Genomic DNA, 27,268 nt, shown 5'->3' with positions numbered 1-27,268 from the left:
TACCTATACCGATTCCAAGCTCGGTATTTTTTCTGATCACATAAACGTCGCCTCAAAACTACAAATCCCAGGAAACTTAGCGCAACACAGTTCCTTGCCTCTCCTTTCTTATCAGTTTTCCTATTAGTCCACGAGAAATCGTTAAGCGGGTGCCACGTTCGAACAGACCAATGGCTGCATGAAGAAAAGGTGGGAGCTAACAAGCTGCTCTGGAAATAGCCAATTGGCTTTTGCGACTGAACGGCCTATGGGAAAGCAAAGCGGCAGGTATGAAATGGCGACGGAATCGACTAGGAGGAAAGGTGCAGCTGGGCAAACGTATAGGTACGACAAGAGAGCGCCCATCGGAGATTAAGGCGGCGTCCGGGAAAGGGCTGGGGCCGCTGAAGATTGACTAGAAAGCGGTTTGGTAGCGTTTGATGTAGGAGCACGGAAGGGCAGATGGAAAGGATGTTGAGTCGGGTTTCGAATGGACGAATAAACGTGGCCTGCGCGGTTGTTTTAGTGGTGAATTAAAGCAGCAGTCCATTTTCTACTTGGTCCCTGCCATAAATCACTATACTTCAGTAACCCCAAAGGTGCCTTTTCAACCTTCTGGTTTTTCTTTGAAGACGTTTCGCTTCTCATCCAAGAAGCTACTTTTGCTCTGAAGAAGCATCTTGGATGAGAAGCGAAAGCTCTTCAAAGAAAAGTTCCGTTGCCTCTTGAAAAAGCACCTTTGGGACCATGGCCTGGATGACTGAGAATCTCCGTAGACATATCTTTCAGTCATAAACTAAGTGAGTTATGTATAAGAAGTGCTAGATGATCCCTGGGGTCTTCAGATAAGGTTAAAATATTCTTTAATCAGAGAACTGCTATTCAATGTCTGTGGTGGTACCAGTACAACTCTAAGCTAAAATGCATATGAGTAGTTTATGGTTTAGTGTATTGCATGAGCCCACCCAGTGTGATTTCTTTTATGATTCAGTATATTCAACAATTACACTCCTCTTTCATTAGAATACCATAAGGCTTTAATTCCACCCAATAAGCTGGACTGTAGCAGTGGCTGCACAATCCACTACAGTGCAAGCCACCCTATAATAGAGTATGAACTCAGGTGATGTGTTAGTTTGTCTTTACTTGTGTCACAGAAATTCAGAACATGGAGATAAATGGGTAAATCATAATCGGATTAACTATGGATTGATAAGATGTGAAATGTTAGTTATTTTTTCTCATGGAAACAGGATTAGATGATTTGCCAGTGCATTTTTTAAAATAAAACAACTTCCGGTGTGGCTGTTGAATTATTACTTATATAGTTTTGTTTTATAACTATGCTGCTTCCCTGAGACTAGGTCCATCATTTTTTGAGACACAAACTTGCTGTATCAAAGGGGGCAGGGAAGCAGGTGTAAGTATTCACCCTTTGCCAGCCAGTTACCCTCAAAATATGCTACATGATTTTTAACCTCAGCTAATGGGGTGCTTGAGTATAATAATCATATATGAATAGGACAGAAAAGGAGAAAACTATTTTTGTACCCAAAGAGGAAATAGCTAGGGACCATGGGTTCGAGATAATTTTGGGTGACCACTAGATTGGGGATTTGAAGAGAAAGTTGTGAGTGGTTCAACATAGCAATATCAATAGCACTTAGACTTATATACTACTTCACAGGGCTTTACAGCCCTTTCTAAGCGGTTTACAGAATCAACGTATTACCCCCAACAACCTGGATCCTCATTTTACCGACCTTGGAAGGATGGAAGGCTGAATCAGCCTTGAGCTAGTGAGAATCGAACTCTGGCAGTCAGCAGAATTAGCTTGCAATACTGCATTCTAACCACTGCGCCACCCGGGTGTTGGTGGGCTAGATCATTAGGATTATATTTCTTCTAGCAGAGCAACTACAAAATACTGGTATAAAGATGTTAATTGTTCTTAAAAAGTCAAAATAGTGGTATTTTAAGAAACATATTTAGATAAGTTTTATTTGTGTAGCTTGAGAGCCCCTCAATTAAAATGATAAAATGAAACATAAAAAAGGTATGAGTTGGTCTATATTTAGTTGTCTCATTAACCATAGCATAAAAACTTGCTTGTGCCATAGCCATTTTAAAAAGTCATATTCTTATGACTGTCTTGGTTGTATTATCACCTTATTGTTGTTCATTTATTCATATCAGAAGCATCACAGTTAAAATAAGGATACTATATGACGTAAAATTTAAAATATAAAATACAAGATTAAAATATATACAAATTAAACAGAAATGTTGCCCAGACACTAGCAACATTAATTCCCAGGTGTATTACTCTAGTGTAGGATTGCCCTTAAAGTGCATTTGGAAGCTGCAGCTGGTCCAAAATACAGCAGTTATAGACATTTTTGGATATTTTTGGATACATACATACAACATCTGTGAGCTGCACTGGCTCCCATTTTTGTGCACTTCAAGGTGCTGGCTGTCATCTATAAAGCCTTACATGGCATTGAGTCACAATATTTGCAGGACTATCTGTCACCTATCATTTCTGCTCAGCTTATCAGAACTGGCGGGGTTGGCATGTTCCAGGTCTATTAGGAAATGTCATCTTCTGGGACATGAGAATTGTGCCTTCTCTGTCAAAGTTTGCTCTATGGAACAGCATCCCACCAGAGTTCAGAATGGCCTCAACCCTTCGTAAGGCATTCAAACCTAGATATTCCCCCAGGCTCTGGGACCAGGCAGTTAAACCAGCCCTATGTAGTACATTTCAGATGTTTGTGGGCTACTTTTTTAAAAAAAAATTGCATTCTTTCAGAAGAATGCTGGATACATTTTAAACAGTTCTACAAAATAAAATTATATTTAGTTTCTATAAAATTATAAATTGTAAGGTAGTGGGAACGAGATGATGTCATCTGATACTTAGGCTCCCTTTGAATGCACCAATGGAAAATTCTTCATAAAACCAAAACAAAGTTTGCCGCCTCCTCAACATTGGTCTGTGTTAAGAAGAATGATTGGTTATAGCTTGCTCCATAAATTATTAAAAGACATCTAATTATGAAGCCAATCTAATCTGGCTTTTATTCATTTGTCCTTGGTTTCCTTTTTCTATCTAATAGGATCCGATATCCTTGAGGATTTTACTCAAGGGCCATCCTCTTCTTGATAACTTGAGCAAATCCTTAGCTTGTAATTCATTAATCAAACATTTCTATGAAAGCAGATATACAGTTGTCTACTTTCTTTGCATCATGTTTCTTTCTTTTTAGTATGCAAATGGCAATGCGCTGCTCACATTCTTCCTTACCTTTGGATAGTGTGTGACTGAATTGTTTGAAAGAGTTCTGACTTTCATTAATGTTAATAATAACCAAGCATATTTTTGTGCGAGGGACTGTTGCTGATAAAGTGACCTTTCAAAACTACAAAGCTTAGTAATGTTTAGCACAGAATTTGGTAGAGAGTTAAGGGCTACTCTTATTGTGAGATTGTGCACCATAAAACATGAATGGGGTTATAAAAGCAGACAGCAACGTGCCACAATGCAGCACATTATATATGATTGAAATTTTCCAACAACAAAACATACTCTGAAGATTAATTAGGCTGAAGACATATAAGAGGTAAAGGAAAGAGGTAAAAACGTATAGTTCAATTTTACACATCAAGAAAAATTAGAAATCAGAAGAAAACATTTTAAAGGAAAATGCCTTATAAGATTTGGCTTCATAAACTAGATATCAAATGAGGAAGTCATGAAAGAAGATTTTAAAAGAGAAGATAAAACCAGTGGAATACATAGTAAGTTTGGGTTAAGCATTAATAAATCTTTGAGAGTATAAAGTATAAAGCTTTGAGAGCTTAATACTAGATTCCCCCAATAAATTGGATAATTGAAATGGTAAGTTCTTCAAGGATGCGGTCTACGCTCTAGTATTCCATAAAGTTGGTTGATCTAAGTTCTGCTCTGACGCTAATGAAAGTTGATTATTTGTGAGAAGAAGGCCAACAAATGAGTCTTTGTCTTGTTTATTGTGTGTGGAATTTGCATAGGCTGCGTTGGAGCAGGCAGTTCTGCTTCTGAAAACAAGGAATTAGTTCTTCTCATTACATCTCTGCTTCCCAATGCCGCGCCAGAAACTTTCAGCACTTGTGTAAGAGATTTGTCTTTTCTATTATTTCAGAAACGGTTGCTTTAAGATTTCCTAGAAATTAAGAATTGAAAGTCCTCAAATAGGCAGGCATATACTAGCTATTAATTATGCCTTGAAAATTGGTTAGGGTTTCTTTAAATTCTAGAACATGGGGGATGAAAGTTTGAATAAATGACACAGATGTTATGCAGACTTAGCAGTTTTCTTGGGGCAAGACATTAACAGCATATTGGTCTTCCTTAGAAGGAGATGTTGGGTCTATGATTAGCTTACAAGTCATATTTATGTTGTCCTGCCTGGCTAGCACATATTAAAACAGTGCAATGGAGAACCTTGTTTTTTGTTTTTTTTTGGAGGGGGGGTTTGGATTGGATGACCTACAAGATCCCTTCCAACTCTTTAATCTAATCTAATCTAAAAGTATGAGGTCAATCAACATTCATCCCCAGCTGTTTGAACTGAAGGGCTCCATCTTGTTTTCAGCTTGTTAAACATATCAAACGGCAGGGTTTCTTATGAAGCTGTGCTAGAATTAGATTATTCTTGGCAGCTTACTCGCTCAGGGATGAAGAGAACTGTTCTTTTCTGTGGCTTACTGTGTTTGGGGTGATTTTGCCAACTTCACTGCTTGGATGATTTCAGATTTAATTAGCCACTTCAATCCCAGGCTGGGACTGCAAAAGGATATCTATTGCAATTTTCCACAATGGCAAATATTGTCTATCTAGGGTAGTTCTGAGTAATTTTGATAAAAATATTCCACTATGTTGGACTATTGGAATTCTAAAAAAAGCGGTAAATTCAATTGACAGTTTTTTCTTTATGCATTGTATATTTCAGAAATTATTTAATTTTTATACAGCATATAACCTAACAACACATAATTTTCCTCTAAGAAAAGAACTGTATTATATTTCTACTTCATGCTTCCATAATGTTCCACCCAGTAAGAGCAGAAAAAAGAAATCATTTGATATCCATAGGATGATATATTTACAGTGTATACCTTTGATGTAACTTCCAGGCTAACTGTTCTGAATAATTTCCAAACATTCTTACTGTTTTAGAACATTATTCTTGTTAAAAAAAATTTGCATGCTTATGTTATAAAAATAATTGTTAAAAGCTGAATGATTGCCTTTTTAAATAATATATTTTAAATGTAATGTTCTCTATATCAATTAACATGAACTATAATTGTCCAAAGCTGATCAATTATACAGTTTGTTTTTAGCTTGACAGGGGAATGTGTATTTCTTTGGGGTAGGTATAACATGCAAATCACTGTAGTATCTCTCTTATGCAGACAGCATGACAGTATTCTGGTATATTGCATATTGCAGAAATGGGTGGAATGGTATGGTATTCTTAAAAAACATGCAGATTATATTAAAACATTATTTCTATAATATAAACTGTGGGCCATTTTAGTTTGATTGCCTGCATGGCTAAAGATTATTGCTATATTGGAATTGCATGTCTCTCATGAAGTAATGCTTCACTCTCTTCCTCAGTGATGCCATTTGCAGTTTTGTTATCTGCAATGAGTCTTCCCTTCAGCGGCAACAAATCATCTTTAATCCAGACTTCTTTGTGGAGAAGCTGAGACATGAGAAGCCTGAAGCATTCACAGAACTTGTGGTCAGCAACATTACCCGATTGATTGACTTGCCTGGAGCAGAGCTTGCTCAACTGATGGGTGAGGAAGAGCCCCAGTTGCCTGGTGGGACTAGCATTTCCTCAGGTTTTTTCCGTTCCTTGATGTCTCTTAAACGCAAAGGTAAGTATGATGTGTTTGCTAGTGCTTTCTATTGGCTTTCAATGATAATTGACAGAGCCTCTGTGGCACAGTGGTTAGAGTGCAGTGGTTAGAGTGCAAGCTACTTCTGCAGCCAGCTGCCTACAGTTTGGCAGTTCAAATCCCACCAGGGTCAAGGTTGACTCAGCCTTCCCTCCTTCCAAGGTGGGTAAAATGAGGACCCAGATTGTTGGGGGCAATATGCTGACTCTAAACTGCTTAGAGAGGGCTGTAAAGCACTATAAAGTGGTATATAAGTCTAAGTGCTATTGCTATAATATGATATCATGGTCTCACTTCTTTATAATTGGCAGTGTTTTCAAAGAAATGGATACTATTATTAGAGTTGTATCAAGAGTGTTGAAGTGCTTCCAGATTGAAAGGATTGAACGATGACATCAAAGTTGTCTAAGGGATGCCCAGTTGGGGACTTCTTTCTTGTCCCTGTTAAATTACCCACCAATGTAGTACCCATTTATCTACCCGCGATCATCTGTTTTTAAGCTGTTGATTTGGCAGGTGTTGAAATACTCATCCCGTCCTGCAGCAGCAACTGGGTCTCGAACGCCAATCATCAACTCAGTGTCCTAACCTCTTGGGCCACCACAGTCAACAAAATTGATGAAATAATATCTCCCGAGATGTTCATATGGCTGCTGCTCTGACCTAAAGCTGGCTCTTCTGTTACAGCAAAACGCACAACTTTATTAATAAACTTCCAAATTAAAAATTAGGAAAGCAGTATTACAAAAGTATCTATTATGATTAATCCTTAGTTTTTACTATATTTCTTTTTAATATCAAATGGCACAACTAGAAAAAAATAGCAGTCAACACTGAAGGTGCTTCTAGGAGAAAAGCCATCCTGTTCCTTATATTCTTAGAAGAACTAAAGTTCAGTGACTTTAGAACTATTTTAAATATATAAAAGTTCAAAGAAGATAATATTAGGCTAGATGGACAAAATTACAACAATAGCTATCTAATAGGCATGTTCATTCTACCCACTATCCCATTAGGTTGCTTAAGAATCTGGGATGTTTCCTGGGTTACTACAGTAGGTTTGGAAAAATGTCCAGATTTCAGACTGAATTGTAAAACATTTTTGAATCTTGGACAAAGTAGCATTCTATATCTTTGGAGCTGACCACTAATTACTAACTTCTTGTACTGTTTCTTGTATCTTCTTTTTGGTATAGTATCTTAGAGAAATATTTCTGTCAATCTAGAAAACGAGTTCTGCATTCTTATCCTGTCTTATGATTTTCTATGTTTATGGAATCACATTGTAATCTAATTAGACTTCTTTCCAAACTGAATTCAAATATGCAACAATCTCTTCTTGCAGTGTAATTAGAAGTTCTATTCTGTTCTCTCATAATATAATGATAATGTCACATTTAAAAAATGACATTTTAATTTGCTTAAATGATTTTTGAGTAGTCACAATATGCCTACAAACACTAGAAAAATCTTAATTTAAAAATCTTAATCTTATATTGTAACAGTAATTTCTTGGACTAAAAACTACTTTACATGGAAATGCTATTGTAGAAAGTTAGCACCCACCTCTCTCCTAGAAGAATGAAATATAGGAAATATTAAAAAGGCAGAATATTATACCTTTCCAAACATGCTCTTGGAAAGCAGCCCACACCTTAGTTAATAGCCTCAAAAAGACTGAGCCATCTTACAACACAAAGGGTGTTGTAAGCTCCAGGGTGATAGGAATTGCCCAAAGCCCCTTCATTACAACACTCAGCAAGATTCAACCAGGCATGGGACTCAAGACAACCTACAAAGTTACCCCTGCATGGACCCATGGGAACCTAACAACCAATCAGGATACATTTCTTGCCACAGGAACAGCAAGCAAGTTCAAAGCCCAACAGAAGGTATAAATCTCTCTCCCTATCTCACCCAAGTGCTCTTTTTTTGCCCAGGACCTCAAATCATGTGGTCCTGTTCCACCATTAAAACCACCCTTCCAAGCAATCTCCATGTTTCCAGTGTCTTTCTTCCCACTTGGAACTGAACCCAGATGGACATTTCTTCCAACACTATTAAAGACCATCCTATAAGTGGTAGAAAATTGGTAATATTACCAGTATTATATTATGGCTGTGTTTCTTACTTATCTCTTGTTATTGACAGGTTTTCGGGTCTTATTCAGAGTACTGATTTTACAGACACCAAGTCATAAAGTGCTTTATTAGTACCTACAGGACTAGTTTCTACTATTTTTATCAGACTGTCGGTACATTCTGCCTTGGATAAGCTTTGATGATGCCTCACTTCCTTGAAGAAATGGGGAATGGAGGCCTGGAACTGCTGTTAGTTCATTGTTGTAGAATAGACTTCCCTGAGAATTAAGATTTGTTCCTTTCCTTCTAATGTTCCAGAAGTGATTGAAAGGGGAAGTTTTCTGATTGAAGAGCTTCTTATTGCTATGTTCTATTTTAAAAAAAAAAACATTTTTATCAGGAGTTGAACTCAACTGGAGTATGTGTGTATGTAGTTTCAGCAGGTGGCAGCGCCTGCTCAACGTTGTCTAGAATCCAAGCTAAGTAGTTCAAGCGGGGATAGATAATCAGAAGAAGGTGAACGCTGGATGTGAAGTTGAAAAACATCCCAGAAAAGTGCAGTGACAACCATTCCATATTGATGCTAAGGAAATTGCATATGTCTATGAAGCCATCAGAAGTTACTGTTGATTGGAAGATGGCAGTAGAAAATTGTTTTCATGATACAAAATGTAGGCTGCAATATCTCGCAGTAACAGGAATTGATGTTATTATTGTAACTACCATGGATACAAACTGAAGCATTTGGGGATAATGAAATGGCTTAGAGGGAGAAGTAAATGGAATATTCAGAGAAAGAGTGCTGAAAAGAAGAGAATATATATATATATGTAGCTGAGAGTTGGAATCTATAAAGTGCACAGTTGGATGGAAAATAGCTTAACAAAAAACCCAACACATCTACCAACAGGGCAAGTTACTGAATATAAATGGAGAACAAATCCATACCCTTCTAATACTGAAGATGTTGGCTAGTCTGGTAATGAAATGACTGCAAGCAAATAATCAAGCTCAAAGAGCACCAAGGGCCCCAAGGAGTGCTCATCTGAAATACATTTGTAACTATAAGTTATTGTGAATAGTAACATATAATAGAATCATGGCTACTATGTACCAAAGATAAAAAATAAGTGAGACCAGAAGTGAAAGTAAATTATGGCAAAGAAGAATTGAATGAGAAATCATTTGTCAAGCTAGCTCAAGTATTTATTGTACTTAGCAGCTTGACACATATTTCAACAATGTGATTCTCCCAGGATTTTTGAAGTATAACAATGATTATATTTTTATTATATAATTCAGTGTGCTAACTTTTGAAATAGTTTTTTAATCAAGGTAGATTCTATCATAGTTACACACAGACACACACACATATCTTGAAAGTTCGAAATGATTTCATAATTCACCTAACAATTGTAGGAGAGTCATATCATCTGCATGTACGTACTTGTTTCTATTTATTTACATAATCATTGTACATACGTACAAGAGCCAAGGTGGCACAGTGGTTAGAATGCAGTCCCAAAGATGCTTTTTTCAAGAGGCAACTGGACTTTCTACTTTTTCTTTGAAGATGTTTCGCTTCTCATCCAAGAAGCTGAAGCATCTTTGGGACAACCATGACTGGATGACTGAGAATCTACATAGACCGTTAGAATGCAGTATTGCAGGCTAGTTCTGCTGACTGCCAGGAGTTTAATTCTGACCAGCTCAAGGTTGACTCGGCCTTCCAGCTTTCCGAAGTTGGTACTCTGGACCCAGATTGTTGGGGGCAATATGCTGACTCTGTAAACAGCTTAGAGAAGGCTATAAAGCACTGTGAAGTGACATATAAGTCTAAGTGCTGGTGATATTGCTATACTTGTTTGTTAGCAATCTTTGCCAAAACACATCATTTTCTACGTTTTATAGAAAAAAAACATTAAACATTAAAAGCTTAAACATCATCATCATCTTTTTTTAACTGCTTTGCTTCCTGTAATTTCAGTACTTCACAATGCGGTCAAGAAATTGATTAGATTGTTTTGTTTAATAGCAGCAAAATATTCTTATAATATTCATTGGTTTAAGTAAGAAGTATATGAGTTTTATAATCAAAGCACTGTTGTGATAAATTAAATATAGTAGCAAAATACGGTATTATGACAAGTTGTTTTGCTTTTCTGTGGTATCAGCACATACCCTTATGTAGTGAATGTTGGTTTCTACAGATATTATTTTAAGATTGTTCTTGTTCAAAATAATAAGTTAGTTGGATGCAGGGAACTTATATGAGATTGCCAGACCATTTTATATTACTCTGTATATATCAGGATACTCTTCTTCATGAGTTTCAAAATATTACATGTGATCTAATCCTTAACATTTTGGCCTAATGGATAGGCGTAATCTTGGCTCTGTCTCTGAACATGCAGAAGCTGTTGGGGTAATAAACTTTGTGGACCATTTCAAATAATCTAGAGGAAGTATTAGGGTGGTGGGTGTGGTGAGAATGATACAGATTAAAATTCACATCTGGGTAACCAAAGTATTATTCCTAGCTATGATGCCTTTAGCAGATGACTACAATCAAGACCTGACCAAAAGTAAGCAAGACAGCATTTTTTTTCAAGTATACTACAATTCCAATTAGTTAAAGTACTGAAAGTTGACCTAGAACAGGAAAGCATCTCTTATATACAGATGCAGTGTTTCTATGAATCCCAGATGCTGTGAACTAATGTTCATTATATCAGTACCCAGAAATACCATTAGAAGTTGAATGTTAGATTAGATACTAGATGTTAATTAGAAAAAATATCTTGCTGATATTCCTTCATAAAGCACACAATGTGAATACTACAGTATAAACAAGACCCAGGCATAAATATAGATTAAAAGTATCTATTTTGTAACATAGCTTCCCTTATAGAAAAAAAACAATATTTCTTTTCTAACCTGATGCCTTTGGCACTAATAATAAGAGTAAAGTTTTATTTATTTTTTTGAAAATGGATATTGAATGGACATAAATTCTGGTCCAAGTTTTACTTCTGACATTTTGAGATAGCGAATAAACCAATCTGAGTTTATATAAAACAATTGATATTCTCTTTGATTATCTCCTTGTTGTTTTTTTGAATTTATAGAGAAAGGGGTGGTATTTGGAGCACCACTGACTGAAGAAGGCATTGCTCAAATATCTCAACTTGTTGAGTATTTGCATAAGAGTAAGTAATTTTGGAGGTCTTTCTATATTTCTTAAGTAAGCATTTGTGAAATAATCTGAGGCAAAAATTTGATTTATAAAAACTTTCTATGTATGCTTTTAGATCTGAACATTTTCTTCTCTCCTTCTGAAAATAGTTTCTATTTTATGTTTCTTTTGTTCTGGTAAACTAATAGTCATAACTAGAAAAGAACACAATCTGAAAATAAATTTAAATGACCATTCTGTGATATAACATGAGAATATATTGGCTCAGCCACAAAAATGTATATAAATGAGATATGACAAAAGTATATAAAAGGTAAATTAATAAAACTATGGTTCTATACTGGCTAATAACAAGTTAGAGTAAATATTTCAAAACAGCTTTTCATAATTTTCAGAACTGCTTCTTTCAAGTGCCATTGGAATAATAGGATTCAAGTGAACTCCACCCAAATGTTTGCACTCAAGAAAGATACTCTTGCTTTGTGAATCAAATCTTGAAGTAGATTTTTAAAAATTCCCTTTATTGAATTCAGTATTTCTATTTTATTTTGTACAATTCACTGACTCTTCTATTAGGGCTCTGAAAAGATTTAAAAAGAAGAATAAAGGTGTGAAAAGGGCCGTCATATCTTAGACTGCAAAAAATCCAGACAATCACTAGATCTAGATCAAGATATAGATTCAAAATGAGATCTAGATTCAAAATTAGGAATGGTAGCAGTTACTGTATCTGGCATATGTTTAATACCTCTCCTATCATGGTGCAGATTTGCGGACAGAAGGCTTGTTCCGAGTGCCTGGAAACAGTACCAGGCAACAGAACCTGAAAGAAGCTTTGAATAGTGGAACAGAAATTGACCTGGATTCAGGCGAGTTTCATTCCAATGATGTGGCCACTTTGTTGAAGATGTTCCTGGGAGAATTACCAGAGCCTTTGCTGACTCACAAACATTTCCATGCACACCTTAAAATTTCAGGTAATCAACATTAACTAGGCAATGTTATCAGTTATATATTCTTTCCTGCAGGCACTTTTGAATGAGATCCGTCTTTCAAAATATCCATCTTTCTTATTCATCTGGTCGTTGGAGGGGGCGATGGCTCAGTGGCTTAAAGATGCTGGAAATGGTTTCAGCTCTGGCGTTTCGAGTGCAAGCACTGTGTGGCAGGAGAGCTCCTCTCACTCACCTCAGCTTCTGTCCATCTCACAGTTCGAAAGCATGTTCTATGCAAGTAGATACTACTTTGGTAGTGAGACAGGCTGGTGCTCTATGCAGTCAGTCAGATTCCTGATAGCTCTCAAATTTCCTGTTTGCAGCACCCGTTTGTGGGGCAGCTCCAGGAAGGGAGAGGGCCTTGGTAACACTGCAGGAAGAGCCACTCGTTTTTCTTTCTGATGTGAAGCCTCCTGTGGCACACCTTGGGAAGTGCACAAGTGTATCCTATACAGCAGTGGTCCCCAACCTTTTTTGTGCCAGGGACCAGTTTCACTCAGAAACACTTTTTCAAGAACCGGGGGTGGTGGTGTCCGAGTTTGGTGGTTTGCTTGCAGACATTTCATTATCTGACTAGGTAACATCTGATGTTGTTACCTAGTCGGGTAATAAAACGTCTGCCAGCAAACCACCAAGTTCAGGGAACGCCAATGCCTCCTCATTGCAACCCTGAGCGACAGATAGTCCCTGCAGGACGGCTGAGAAGCCTCGCCTGTCGGCCCTGCCTTCATCAGCCCCATCCCTCAGTTGTCTCCTCCCTCCCTCAGCCTCATCCCTCAGGTGTCTGCCTCGTTCCTCTCTCAGTCGCTCTCTCACTCCTCCACCAGCCCAGGAAGAAACTGCTTCAAAGAAGCCGGAAGGGAGTAGCTTTTCCTGTCGGCGCAGCTTCCCAAAGCGCCCGTTCACCCCCACCCCGCCGCCCACGGTTCAATCCTCCGTTCTGCCTGCATGCCTTCGTTTCTGGTGGTTTCGAGCGCAGCTTCTCCGGCGCCCGTTCACCCCCGCCCTGCCCCGCCCGCCGCCCGCGGTTCAATCCAGTGCTCCGTTCTGCCTGCCTGCCTTCGTTTCTGGTGGTTTCGGATCCTCCGAGCGCCCGTTCACCCCGCCCCGCCCGCCCGCTGCCAGCGGTTCAATCCAGTGCTCCGTTCTGCCTGCCTGCCTGCCTGCCTGCCTGCCTGCCTTGGTTTCTGGTAGTTTCGGAGCAGCTTCGGCTGAGAAAAAGAGGCGAATAGTTATTATTCTCAGCCGAAGCTGCTCCGAAACTACCAGAAACGAAGGCAGGCAGGCAGGCAAACGGAGCACTGGATTGAACCTGGATTGATTGGCGGCGGGGTGGGGGTGAAACGGGCGCTTCGGAGGAGCTGCACCGACAGGAAAAGCCACCCCCCCACCCCCGCTTCTTTGAAGCAGTTTCTTCCTGGGCTGGTGGAGGAGCGAGAGAGCGACTGAGAGAGGAATGAGGTGGGAGGAAACCGAAGCCGCTGAGCCAGAGAGCAGGACAGGCTTCGGTTGCTTCCTCCCTCCCCTTCTCTCATTTGTGTCCTTGATCCCCGATCCCAGCAGCATTCACCGAAGGCGAAGAAAGCCGCCATTTTTTTATTTTTTTTCCTTTGGGCCCGGTACAGAGTGCTCCACGGACCGGGACCGGTCCGCGGCCCGGTGGTTGGGGACCCCTGCTATACAGGGCTGGTACTTTGCCAAGCCAAACTACTATTCTGCAATATCATTGTGGCTTCCTGGCTACTGTAACAACGCCATAGGCTCATAATAATCTGGTGGTTCAAAACGTGTGGAGATCCTGATATTTCCCTGTTCAAACTAATGGCAAGGATATTTAAATATGAAGTTTTGGGGATTCTTAAAAGAGTAATCAGAATTTGAAAATAAATAGTTTTAAGAATTGGATAGAATTCCTGAGATTTCTTTTAGCCAGCCATGCTTAACAGATATTTTCCTGATTCCTGCATTATAGACCTAATGCAGTTTGATGACAAGGGCAACAAGACCAACAATCCAGATAAAGAGCGTCAGATTGAAGCCCTGCAATTGCTCTTCTTGATCTTACCAGCTGCCAATCGCAATCTGCTCAAATTGCTGTTGGATCTGCTCTATCAAACAGCCAAGAAACAGGACAGGAACAAGATGTCAGCACATAACCTTGCTCTTATGTTTGCACCTCATATTTTGTGGCCCCGAAATGTAAGTATTCTGTTTCATATGATGGTGAAAAGGGAAACGTAGGGCAGGCTAGGAAGGATGGAATTGCTCAGTAGATGACTGCTGTAGTTCACCATTAAAACAAGCTTGCCTCTATGATTTTGCAACTCACTTAACCTGTTCTCATTCTGTATCTGTTGCTAGGTGACTGCCAGCGATCTGCAGGAAAACATTAACCAACTGAATAACGGGATGGCTTTCATGATCAAGCACTCACAAAAACTCTTCAAAGTAAGATCACATAGAGAGAGGAACTAATCTCCAACACTGTTGCCCTATTGTCTGAGGACATTACTCATTGGGGGAAAGTGTGTGCAAACTGTGAGATGCTCTGGCCTTTTTAGAGGTGCTGCTTTGGAGGTGTTACTTATTTCTGTTGCTGGGCTCTCTGGCATTTATCTATTTTTACAAAATGATCTTTCACACGTGGAAGTTTTTTAAAAACATTTTCTACATGTGAATGCAGGATATATAGTAGGTGATATTCATTGTTATTAAGTGGTTTTGATGAACCTAAACTCTGTATTTACTAAGCAGTTCTGTGACACCTTTTTCTTATTAGTTAGTGATTGGCAATTAGGCCTTTAAAGACTTTTCTGTTTTCTTTGGGATGATGTATGCGTAATGTATGATGTCTTTAGTTAGGCTAAAGTTTCTTAGGAAATGAACACTCTTTTGTTAAAGTCAGCACCTGACAGTATACAATATATATGAGAGTACAACACAGATCTGAATTTTTCAAGAAATGAACTTTCTAGCATTATATGCTCAAAAGTAGAAAAATTTGACATTACCCACAAGAGAGGAATAACGGGGAAGATAACTGAACTTGAGGTGATAGCTAAATTAAGCTATTTGATTAGAAAAAAAGGGACCATAAACTCTGGGCTTTGGCATGGACGTTTTGGCATGGCTTAAAGACTTTTTGCCCAAAATGAAAAATGGACTTATGTTTTGTGGTTTTGATGATTTAAAAAAACCGAATAGAAAATAGTGAACGTTTGCTGTAAAAAGGATTGCCACAAAAAAGGTTGGAAATCCTTTTCTATGTCTTTCTATTCTTTTTTTCCTGCATTTTTCTCTGTATTCTTTCTTTTTCTTTCTTTAGTACATTTACTCTTTATTACAGGTAGTCCTTGATTTACAACCATTTAAGACCATTTGAAGTTACAAGTGTTGAAAGGAACTTTCCACAAGTTCTTGTGCTTGCAACTGTTGCAGTGTCCCCACAGTCATGTGATCAAAATTCAGGTGCTTGGCAATCAGCAGATATTGCAATGGCTATGGCATCCTAGGGTCACATAATAGTCATTTATGATGTTCCCAGGAGACTTCTGACAAACAAAATTGATGGGAGAGTCTGATTCATTTAAGTGCATGATTCATCTAATGACTGTGGCAAAAAGGTCGTAAAATCAGGCATGACTCAGCTAATGATAGATTGCTAGCCATAAAAGTTCTGATCCCAATTGTGATCATACTGTACGTCGAGGACTACATGTAGTTTATGTTAATTTTAATGTTCTTTGTAAAACTTTCAATAGAAATTTAATAAAGAAAAAAATAGTTTTCTACCCATGAAGTAAGGATGGGCAACATTTTCCAGATTATTCTGTATTTATATTTTCTGCAAAGGGACTGGATGTTGGCATCCCTACTTTATGTGTAGAAAGTATTACTTTATGAATGGAAAATATAAATTGTCATAGGTATGTATATCATCTTTCATGTTAAATTGCCCATGTATTGTTTTTCCCTTCACTTTGGAGAAGTTTTATGTTGAGAAAAAAAACTATTTTTAAACCTAATGGCAGCAAGCAGGTAATGCAGTGTGAAGGATGAAGAAAATATTAATTGTAACTGCACTATTCCTTAAAATTGGTAACCTCACACAACATTTCTGCTTATAAAACATTAATTTCTGATTTGCAATTAGGAAGAAAGGCAACTTTTTTCTAAGTCAGGTTGCTATACTAGTGGAAATAAAGTGAAGGAGAGAAGGTTGCAGATGAGCTCCAAAGGCTCATGCATTGTGTGTGACCTATGGGTCAGATAATCCCGTTTTTGACCATATTGGACTTATGCCAAACCAAAACTGAACTTCTTGTGAAGAACTAATTGGAACTATCTCTGATATCTCTTTCAAGGAAAAGGTAACCAGAAGGATCTTTGGAAAATACTAATTAGTTCCTGTAAACCTATGGGTCTCTCTTGAGTATCAAGAGCATTTTGATTCATCTTTCTACTTTCCCCCCCTATTTTCACTGTAAGGCTCCAGTATATATCCGGGAATATGCCAGGATACATTATTTGGACTCCAGAACTCATGCCTCAAAGGTAAGAAGTTGTGCCATCTTTTACAGAAGGAAAGATAGAACTTAGACATAGTCAGGACAGCAAACTGCACTCTGAAACAGGCTATTTAATGATAAAGGGAAATAGTGAGAATGGAATCTTGTGGAGATCCATGTTTGGGGAAAAAAGGAATGGCAAAATTAAATTTTAGATTAAGCATTTAGCTTATTATATACTCTTATAAATTATGATATGATGGGTGACCTTTTTTTTTTTAACCCTTGCTGCATTTGGTGCTAGATTAAATATGAGAGATCCAATATACACATGACAGCCATCAATCATGTATGTATAACAATTTAGACAGTCTTTATAGGTTTGAGCCAATTTGGTGTAATGATTAAGGGGCTTCACTAAAAACCAGGATAACATTTATTATATTATCTAGTCATGGAGGCTGGCTGGCTGGGTGATTTTGGGCCGGTCATAAATCTTCTGCCCAACCAACCTCATAGAATAATTATGAGAAAATGGGATGAGGGATCATTATGTACAGTGTCTGGATTTATACAAAATAAAGGCCGGATATAAATCAAATAAATATATACATTTGGATTCCTCATTGGGATGTAATTAGACCTTGATGGCCTAAATAACCGATGGCAGCTCTATGATAGGCATACTGGAATTATGGAGTGAGCGAGGGGTGGCATCTGCTGAAAACCATTTTGGAGTTTTTGAAGTATTCTCCATCCATGGGCTGGGAAAAAAGTGGACTTTTTTTTATTCAACTGTCAACCAAATAAGTCCATTTTAGAGAATTTGGTTACAATACACAATATTTGAACAGAGGAGAAGGGAGCATCAGGCCCCAGACAGGACAGGCAGATATTATTCTATTAACGGATCAAATTGGAAATATTCTCATCGAAGACTTTCACTGGAATAATAACCAGCTTTATAGAAACAAACTAGTTAGAGCCAACAGCCTAATGATCTGTTTGAACTTCTAAAGGATGACCTGGATTTGCCAATGCCCCAGAATTTCAAAGACATTCAGCTTCTGAAATTCAAGAACCGAGGGCTCTTAGATCCTTCTGCCCACTTGGAAGACACACAGCACCATACAGAAGAAGCACTGAAAGAGCTTTTCTGCCATGTTCATAATATGCCAGATTCTGCCAAGAAAAAAAAGCTTATTCAGCAGGTATGATTACGTATTATTTTGATATTGATATTTAGACTGTGGCTCACCTCACAAAATAAAAATGATAAAGCACTGTATCATGAAAGAGCAAATGCAATAGAAAAGCTCTCAGGAAAGAGCGAGCAAGCCATATAAGCAGTTTTAAAATAATACAGGCTGTATAGTACAGTGGTTCCAAATAACAAAGATTACAGCTTTATTAAAAGATCTGAAAGCATCACCTAATATCAAATTGATCATATAGGATGAGCCCACCCCCCAAGAAAGGCATTTCACAGCAATTTTAAAATCATCCAATAAACCATTTGGCAGTTATTTATCTTGGTCCTCTTGGCAGCAGATTTCTTTTTTTTTAAAATAAATTTTATTAAATTTACAATTAAAAACATATCGACATTACATACACAAAAGGGAAAAAAAACAAAAAGAACACTCGGTCTTACAAACTGGAAAGAAAAGAGAAGAGGAGATGTAAAAGAAAGAAAGAAGCAAAGGAAGAGAAAGAGAAAAAAAAAAAAAAGATGCGTTTAAAAACAGACAATATCCTTTTTGACAGTCTGCAAGATCCAATTCTCCTACCTTAATTTGAATACACACATCTTATCGATATCTATGCTTAAATTACCTATTGTCCATTAAGCAGTTTATCTCTGGACTAACCAATTATACCAAGAGTTCCAATTATCGTAAAATGTTGAAGCCTCTTTGTTTTTAAGTGCTATAGTTAATTTATCCATTTCTGCACAATCACATATTTTCTGGATGACCATTTGTTCTGTAGGTGCATAGGGTGATTTCCAACACTGGGCAAACGCTAATCTGGCTGCAGTTAGGATATGAATTGTAACATATTTCATCTTTTTGGGTAAATGTTTATCAGAGATCCCTAGTAGGAAGAATTCTGGTTTGTATTCGATTTGTTCTTTGGTTATCTCCTCCAACCATTTTCTGATTTTTTGCCAATATTTCTGGGTTTCTTTGCAAGACCACCACATATGAAAGTAGGTTCCTTCTATGCTTTTACATTTCCAGCATTTTGGACTCGTGTTTGGGTTCATTTTCGCCAACCTCGAAGGGGGCAAGTGCCATCTATAAAACATTTTGTATGTATTTTCTTTATATGCTGCCGATTTTGTAATCTTAATATTTCTGTTCCAAATCTTTTCCCATTCTGATAATGTAATACTTCTTCCGACATTCCTGCTCCAGGCTATCATGTTCCCTTTAACTATCTCTTGTTCTAATTCTACTTCCAGTAAGTATTTATAGAATTTGGATATGTTCTTTTGTTTGATCCTAGTAAAATTTTATCTAAATACTGCAGTTTGTTATAAATTCCAAAGTCTTTTATATCTTGTTTGTATCTGCTATGGATTTGTATATATAACCACTGATCAATTTTAAATCCCTGTTCCTGTAGTTCTTGTCGAGTTTTTAATTTCCCTTGCGGATCTAATAAATCTTTATATTTAATCATTTTTGTTATGTCCAAATTATTGGGATGTACCATTGCCTCCATTGTTGATAGCCAGATCGGAATTTTTAGATAGTGTTTTTGCATATTTTTTCCAATTAATTAATAATGAGTCCCTAATGAGGTGTCTATGAAAGTAAGACTGCTTGGATTTCCCCACTTCCCATAAGAAGGCATGCCACCCTCTCTGGAGGTCATGCCCTTCTAATGCTAAAATTCTTTTGTTAAGTAAGTTCACCCAGTCTTTTATCCATAATAAGATAGCTGCCGAATAATATAATTCCCAATTTGGAAGGGCTAGACCCCTCTACTTTTCGCATCTTGTAAGGCCTTTACATTGATCCTGGGTTTTTCCCCTGCCAAATAAATTTAAGTGTGATCTTATTTAATTCTTCAAAAATATTTTTGACAACTTAATTGGGATTGTCTGGAATAAATAAAGAAATTTTGGTAATATATTCATTTTAATCGAGGCAATCCTGCCCAATAAGGAAAGCTGCAACTTATTCCAGGATTCTAAATCTTTCTTTGTTTGTTGAAGTAGTTTATCATAATTGTTCTCTTTGAGTGATTTACCTTGTGGTGTTAACCATATTCCTAAATATTTGACCCTTTTTGTTACCTGTATCCCCATCATTGTTTCTAATTCTTCCTTCTGGTTTTCTGTTAAATTTTTGGTCATTAATTTCGTCTTTTTTTCTATTAATTTTTAATCCTGCCACTGTGCCAAATTGTTCTAATTCTTTTATTAGATTATAACCTTTTTCCATGGGTTCCTCCAAAAAGAAAACCATATCGTCAGCAAACGCTTGTAGTTTATATTCTTCTGATTTGACCCTCACTCCTCTAATTTCAGGATTTTGTCTAACCCGTGTTAAGAGTGATTCTAGGGCAAAAATGAAAAGAAAGAGGTGAGAGAGGGCAGCCCTGTCTGACACCTTTTTCTATATTTATTGGATCTGTTTGTTCGCCATTGATTAGTATATTAGCCTGTTGTGTGTTGTAAATAGTTGTTATAATGTTTTCAAATTTGGTGCCAAGACTCATATTGTAAATTTTTTGAATTAAAAAGTGCCAATTTAAGTTATCAAATGCTTTCTCAGCATCTAAAAACATGAGTGCGGATTGTTTCTCCGGGTGGGCTTCATAATATTCTAGGACATCGATAACGGTTCTTAAATTGTTCTTTATTTGTCGGGACGGAAGAAATCCATTTTGATCTTCGTGTATATGTGGATTTAAAGCTTGTTTTACTCTATTAGCTATGATAGAAGTAAACAATTTATAATCGGCATTTAAAAGTGAAATCGGTCTATAGTTGTTGATGTATCTATGATCTGCATCCTCCTTCGGGATTAGCGAAATCAGCGCCCCCTCCACGAGTCCGGCATCTTGGCTGCCAGAAGTACCTCATTAAACACTTCCAGCATCAGTGGTCCTACTAGTTCCAATATTGCTTTATATAGTTCTGCCGGAATCCCATCTGGTCCTGGAGATTTGTTATTACTTTGATTCTCCATTGCTGACTTCAATTCAGACCATGTAATATCTTTATTCAATAACTCTATCCATTCCTCTCCAATTACCTTGTCATTCGTCTCCTCTAAATAAGTTCTTATTTTATCTTCATTAACTTCCTCCTTTTTATATAATCTTTGAAAATAGTTGTAAATGATATCTTTTTTCTTCTCTATCTCATGTTGTAAGACATCTTTCTCATCCATTAGTTGGTGTATCAATCTCTTTTCTTTCACTTTTTAAGTTTATGGGATAGCCATCTTCCTGGTTTATTTGCATGCTCAAAATAATTTTGTTTGGACCTTTTCAAGTTAATTTCTATTTTATCTTGTTCAAGTAAGTTCAATTTATGTTTAATTGTTATTAACTGATTTTGTGTTCTCTGGTTTTTAGGGGATTTTTGAAGTTGTATTTCTAATTCTTTAATTTGTTGTTGGAATTTATTTTGTTGGGCATGTATTCTTTTATTTCTCATGGCATTATAGGAGATTGTTGTTCCTCTTATAATTGCCTTCATTGTATCCCAAATATTTTGTTTCGTGGTTGCTTCATTATTATAATAATAAAAATAAAAAAGAAAATAAAAAAAAAAAAAAAGGCAGCAGATTTCAAAGGAATATTTCAGGCTCAAGTTAGATAGATAACCATGTGTGGGAGAAAGCAATCTTTACAGATCCTTGTCTCAATGAGGGAGATTAAAGCATGGGAATCTTTGTAAAAGTAGATGTTGAGGCAAAAGGCATGAAGGGAAAGTAGAATTGGGCTTTGGCATGGACACTGGATAACATCATGGAATGAGCTGTGCTATTAAGTTTTGTTCTAGTTTCAGAAGCACCCTGAAGCCCTTACTCCTCAGGCAGCTGTATCCACACAGATTCAGAAACGTGCCCGAACTCGTTCCTTCAGTGGCCTAATTAAGGTAAAATCCATTCTACTGTCACCAAAATTTTCTGATGTAAAGGAAGGCATTGCATGAGATGTGTCTTAGATATCTTAGATAATGGGTATTCCAATACTCTGGGGCTTGCTTGGGCCATACTGAGCGAAGAAGAGTTGCATTTGAACACATATAATATATAATATAGTTAATGTACATAAAGAACAAACTTCCTTTAAAATTTTATAATCTTGTGGGGTCATATTACAAGCTCTCCAAAGTTGCATGCACAGCTTGTGGGGCACAGCTTGGACACAGCTGCCTTAGATGCTGCTCCATTAAGGGCACTTATGAAAGTTGAAAATATTTTCTTCCATCTCATTTTATTATGTCTTTTCCCACGTCTTCTATATCTTCATCAGAAATAATAGGATTTCATTTTAATAAGTTTTCCGCGGTGTAAGAGAGGCAGTATAAGACTGTTCTTGCAGAAAGGAAATATATTGCTTAGTCAAATGTGGAATCCAGAATCAAAACATCTCTGCAGAAAAAATAGGGAAAATATAGGGAAAAACTCACCACTTTTCACCCAGAGAAACATACCTCTCATTATTCTGGAAATTTCCATGAATAAATATTGTTCCATTACTTTCCTGTTCTCTGTCACAGTTGAAAATAATTCTCTTTTCCAAATGCAGCGTAAAGTGTTGGGAAGTCAAGTGATTTTAGACAAAAAGAAAAATGATACTGTTCCAGAATCTGCATGCGCTAAGGATTCAAAGCATAGCAGCAAGGAGAATATCAGCATGGTAAGATTTGCTGGAAGAAGGGTCTCTCCTATGTTAACCAATGGAATCTATTTGGCAAGGGGAAATTTGTTTAAAAGAACTTCAGGAAATTCTCATTTAGTGACCACAATTAAGATTGGCAACAAGTCATTAAGCAAAACAGTCACTAAGCAAAACAGCAACTGTGCCCATGAGCTTATGTCAGTGTTTCTTGTTTTACAAACCTGTGAAAGTCATAAATGTGATAATTAGATACAAAGTTACTTTCTCATCACAGTTGCAATTGAATGGCTGCTGAATGAAGCAGTTCTAGATGAGGATTTCTGTATATGGCTTATGAGTTTTACTAACATTTCCTATGTGTATCTACATTATTCTGTTTCCCCAATTTGTCCTGAGAATAGAATTTAGAGTCTAGAATCAGTGCTATTTTTTTTTAGCAGTCTTATTGGCATAACAACTAATCTTGTACTTCAGTTATACTGGGGCTAGAAGTATACCCATGAAACAGCTTCCATATCCAGATTGTGCTCAGCTAATACTGGGGGAGGAAATGTAGTGGAAAGGAAAGAGTACCAGTAATCCTCATTTAACGACCATAAATGGGATTGGCAATTCCATTGCTAAATGGCACAATGTGATTTCACATGAGTGCAGCATACTTACGATCTCACTTCCACTACAATCTTTAAATAAATCTCTGCGATTATTAAGTGAGACCACATGAGCACATTTTGCAATTTTCCTGCCATTAACTCTACTTGTTGGAAGCTGTGAAAAACCCAAATCTTGCAATGGTTGTAGTCATAAAGTTACTTTTTCAGGGTTTTGTAACTTTGCTAAGCCAGATAGTTGTTAAGTGAGGATTACTTGCAAGCACGTTTCAAGAAGAAAGATATGTATAATATTGCAGTACTCCAAACATATAAGTCTAATAATAAAATCATCAATCACCTATGTTCTGATATTGTCCAAACAGCTCTGTTGAAATGTGCCTGAGACCTTGACTATCCTAGTCCGAGAATTCATTTAGTTTCTCCTTAGCAGCCCATGGGCTCATACAAAACAAAGCAACAGCATCTAACTCCTATTGTATGGTGAGAGGCTCACCAAAAAAAAACAGTAATGGAGCCCAGTTAATATCAACCTCTCTTGAAATATCTGATCCTAAAACTGGCTGAAACAGTTTTACACTGTGCAGCAGTGAGGAAAAACAGACCAATCCACTAAATTCCATCAAACAATAACAAAAAGTGGTGTAGTTTGTAGTTTTAAACTGAACAACATGAATTATGGTATAAGAGTTGCCAGGTTCTTTAGCTGACCACAGCAATTTTAAAGGAAATTTTGTGCATCAGATATGAATTGAAGGAGGATAATAATAATGACACCAACTATGGTGTCTCCAATAAACATTGTCCGATTGCTTTGTATTTGTGACATTCAGCAGCATCAGTCATTATAGTAATGTATCTGGTGTTTTACCAACACTATAGGTCTGTTCCTTAATTATATAGTTCATCATTTAATGGATGGACATTATATTCATTTGTCTTGTCCTCTGCTGCTCTGCCCTCTTGGATTCTTCCTTTTTCTCTTGTAGTTAAGAACTGTTTTCCCCATTCCTAAATTATTAGATTTTAAACTCCTGTATTGTTTTATTAATATATTTGGAATTAGATATTTTCTTCACTCCTAGATTTATTGGCAAACACAGAGGTTTTCAGTTTGGTTTAATGTACCTCAAGATGCAAGTTTGGGGGATGCTACCATAGAATAAACTTCATTGTGTTTCCCCAGAGGATTTAATTTCTCAAATTCTTGTTGGATTGATATGAACACAATTTATTGCGTAAAGCAGTACAACAGCTAAATTAATGTTAAAAGCTTAGAACTGCTTTTACAACTAAGGAAACTAATAAATTGATTAAATAAGTTAATTTAAATTAAGTCAGGATAATTGAGGAGACTCTAAAACTGTTTTAGTTTTGAAGGTCATAGTGAAGTTCAAAGAGTCTCAGTTTTCATCTTGTTTAATTGCAGACACCAGCTTCTTCTCCAGCAATTAATGTGATAAGAGCTAAGCTGAAATCTCTTGAACACAGGAAAGAGGTGAGAGCATTAATATATGTAAAAGAACTGTATGCACATTCACATTTATAACAAGTGTCCTGGATAGATTGATCTCTTGTAATTGCATGTTTTCTTCTTTGCCATGATGTCTGTGAACTTGTACCATACAACTAAGAGTTAAATGTATATGATTGCATTGGTGTGTCGTCCCCCCCTCGGTGTATTTACAATAGGAAGTAAAAGCTAACTCATCAGGGTGTTTTTATTATGTGTTCTCTGTGGTTTCTTGAACCATAGGACAAATCAGTTAATTTTTTTTTCTTCTGATTTAGGATGCCTCTAAAAATACTTGATTTCATGGAACTTCAAGAGTATTCCACTTGAGCTGATGGTATATATGTCTAACTTCACTTACTGGAGCCTACAGCTATGTGCCTTCCAGAATAACAAGACTTTCTCTTTCATAAGGACATTTCTATCTGCCCATATGTTGATGCACTGGATGATATTTGTAGTGTAGCCTCTTTGAAGAGGTTATTATTTAGTATTACTTTTATTCCCAACTGTTTATTATTTTGACAACTGTTTGAGACTTGGTTTGCATCCTCTGTCTATGTTCATCTTTACTGGTGAAGCTTTGTTTTTAGCAAGACTGTGTCTGTTTTTTTAACCTGGCAGTTCCCATTAGCATCCACCACAGTTAATTCTTGTTTGCAGCTACACTCCTTTTGTGATCTTTGGAAATGGCAGTTCTGTGATTATGACCAGGGTTGGAAGAGGAGTATTAGGTTTAACTATCTCCCACAGGTTGCTGGGGCCACTTTCACACCAATTTTTCAATCCCTGAGCTATCTTGACACATTTTTAGATCAAGAGCATGGAGAAATTGTACTGTGCACAATCTTCAGAAAGTGTCTCATTAACAAAATGTAACAGGCCTCTTTATTTGAATTCTACTCAATGTTCTGAATCAGTTACATTTTTCTCTTTTCACAGGACTAGTGATTTCCATTGCTAAATGTACTTGTCCTGAGAATGCCATTCTTATTTTCTCCTCAGTGCTGTGGAAACATTTTGGATGAAGCTCCCCAGCACCACCATTACATTTCCATTGTTTGCAATCCAGGCTCTGACTCACATTTTTCAGGCAGGGCCAAGGAACTGACAGTTTAATGACTAACAATCTACTGGACGAATACTAAAAGGCAGAAGAGCTTGTTAATGTGGAAGGCGGCTGACTTGCTCATTGGGAAGGTGGGAAGGCTGTAAAATAAATGTTTCCTTTTTCTTTTGTCAATAACAGACAAACACATGTGAGAGGAGGAGGATGCACTGATATAGCAGTGCTGCTGTTTGAGTAAAAAAAAAAAGACTACAGCAATATTGGCAGCTGCTTGAAACTACTAAGTTTCTCCCTGCTCTTGAAGAATCAGGAATCGGCACTGAGCTAGGTGAACATTTTTGCCATCTTCCCAGAAAACACATTGCTGTCCGAAAGATTTATAACATGAGTTTCATTACTCCCCAGAGAAAAGTCCATATGTTGTCTTTTGTTTCATGATGAGGTTTTATTTTGTTTTTAAATTTCAATAGGTTATTTTTTCCAAAAAAGTGAAGCAATATGGAACAAAGCCTGGTTTGATTTTTTAAGGATTGGGAGGCTATTTGGGTTCCTTAAATATAAGGACTGATATTTTCCTCCTCTTTTAAAGGAGTAGGATTCTAAATCTGATATATACAAGGTGTTCTCTAGCAGTTTACAAATACCCACAAATCTACTTGTCAATAATTTGAGCCAAACAATAAAACAGTTGCTAACATTGTGAAGTCATAGGTAAGGTTGAGAGTATGCAAAAACAACTGAAGTAGGGAAAACAGTAGAGAGAAACACTCTTGAAGTTCTCATTCTTACCTTCATTTGGTCATGTTTTACTACACTGAGAAGAATCTGACAGGAAGATGTCCAAAATTCCATTCAAATCTTGAAAGCGAAGCTTTCTTGTGCACCATAGACAAATCACTCTCATATTTTATGTAATACCAAGCCATTATTTGGTATTGTGTTCTTATACTTAACTATAACCCATTTTTGAACTGTTTGCATTTAAACTGGCAAAGTCTAGTTGGTATCTTCCCCTCCATATCAGAATTGCAAACTCTTTTGGAGGGAAAAATGCAAACTGTACCTAATTAGTTCAGATATAACTGCAAAGTGAAGTCCTGTACAAGCCATGACATAACTAAGCATGCTGTGCAGGAGGAGAAGTGAATGTGCAGTTTATTAGTTAGTGTGATATATGAACTGCTCTATCACTCACAAGGAATTCACTATTTGGGACTGCCCCAAAAAGCATTGCCTAAATGCTTAAAATATTAAGCCCATTAGTAATTCAGATCTTTGATCTTAGAATTGGCAATTCTAGAATAAATCTAGAATAATTGCCTTCAAGAACTGTTACATTTTATTTTAAACTTCATCTGTGCTATGGAGAACTTTCACTTACCAATGCAATGTAATACTGTAAATAATACTTTTTTTTTTTAATGTTGCCCTATCTGTTAATGTGAAATTTCTACATTAAATAATTCTTCGTGTTGGATCCTTGTTAA

At 37.0% G+C, this 27,268-nt stretch overlaps 1 protein-coding gene across 2 annotated transcripts; it reads left to right on the top strand.

Annotated features, from left to right (window-relative positions):
- Positions 1-247: 247 nt before the first annotated feature.
- ARHGAP19 (Rho GTPase activating protein 19) lies at positions 248-27,268 on the top strand. Of its 2 annotated transcripts, none has more exons than XM_026673346.2 (12): positions 248-324; positions 5,651-5,916; positions 11,147-11,227; positions 11,982-12,191; positions 14,182-14,408; positions 14,571-14,657; positions 16,698-16,763; positions 17,737-17,928; positions 21,744-21,839; positions 22,496-22,606; positions 24,629-24,697; positions 24,991-27,268. In XM_026673346.2, the coding sequence occupies exons 1-12, from the start codon at positions 248-250 to the stop codon at positions 25,009-25,011; spliced, it is 1,503 nt and encodes a 500-aa protein (XP_026529131.2). In that variant the 3' UTR covers positions 25,012-27,268. The 2 variants fall into 2 exon arrangements, with proteins under 2 accessions (XP_026529131.2, XP_087820829.1); XM_087964703.1 differs by lacking the exon at positions 248-324 and adding an exon at positions 4,030-4,136.

This window comes from Notechis scutatus, chromosome 4 (genome assembly GCF_049901735.1).
Source record: "Notechis scutatus isolate UNSWTSFEM ecotype Mainland chromosome 4, rNotScu1.2, whole genome shotgun sequence".
NCBI lineage: Eukaryota > Metazoa > Chordata > Lepidosauria > Squamata > Elapidae > Notechis > Notechis scutatus.
The sequence above is the reverse complement of the archived record's forward strand: the minus strand, read 5'-3'. Positions and strand labels throughout refer to the sequence as shown.

Excerpts from the sequence above, each read along its gene's own strand:
- ARHGAP19 (XM_026673346.2), top strand. The coding sequence starts at position 248 with ATGGGAAAGCAAAGCGGCAGGTATGAAATGGCGACGGAATCGACTAGG. Across the intron at positions 325-5,650 it reads GCAGCTGGGCAAACGTATAG|TGATGCCATTTGCAGTTTTG; the intron begins GTACGACAAGAG and ends TCTCTTCCTCAG. Across the intron at positions 16,764-17,736 it reads CCAGAACTCATGCCTCAAAG|GATGACCTGGATTTGCCAAT; the intron begins GTAAGAAGTTGT and ends GAACTTCTAAAG.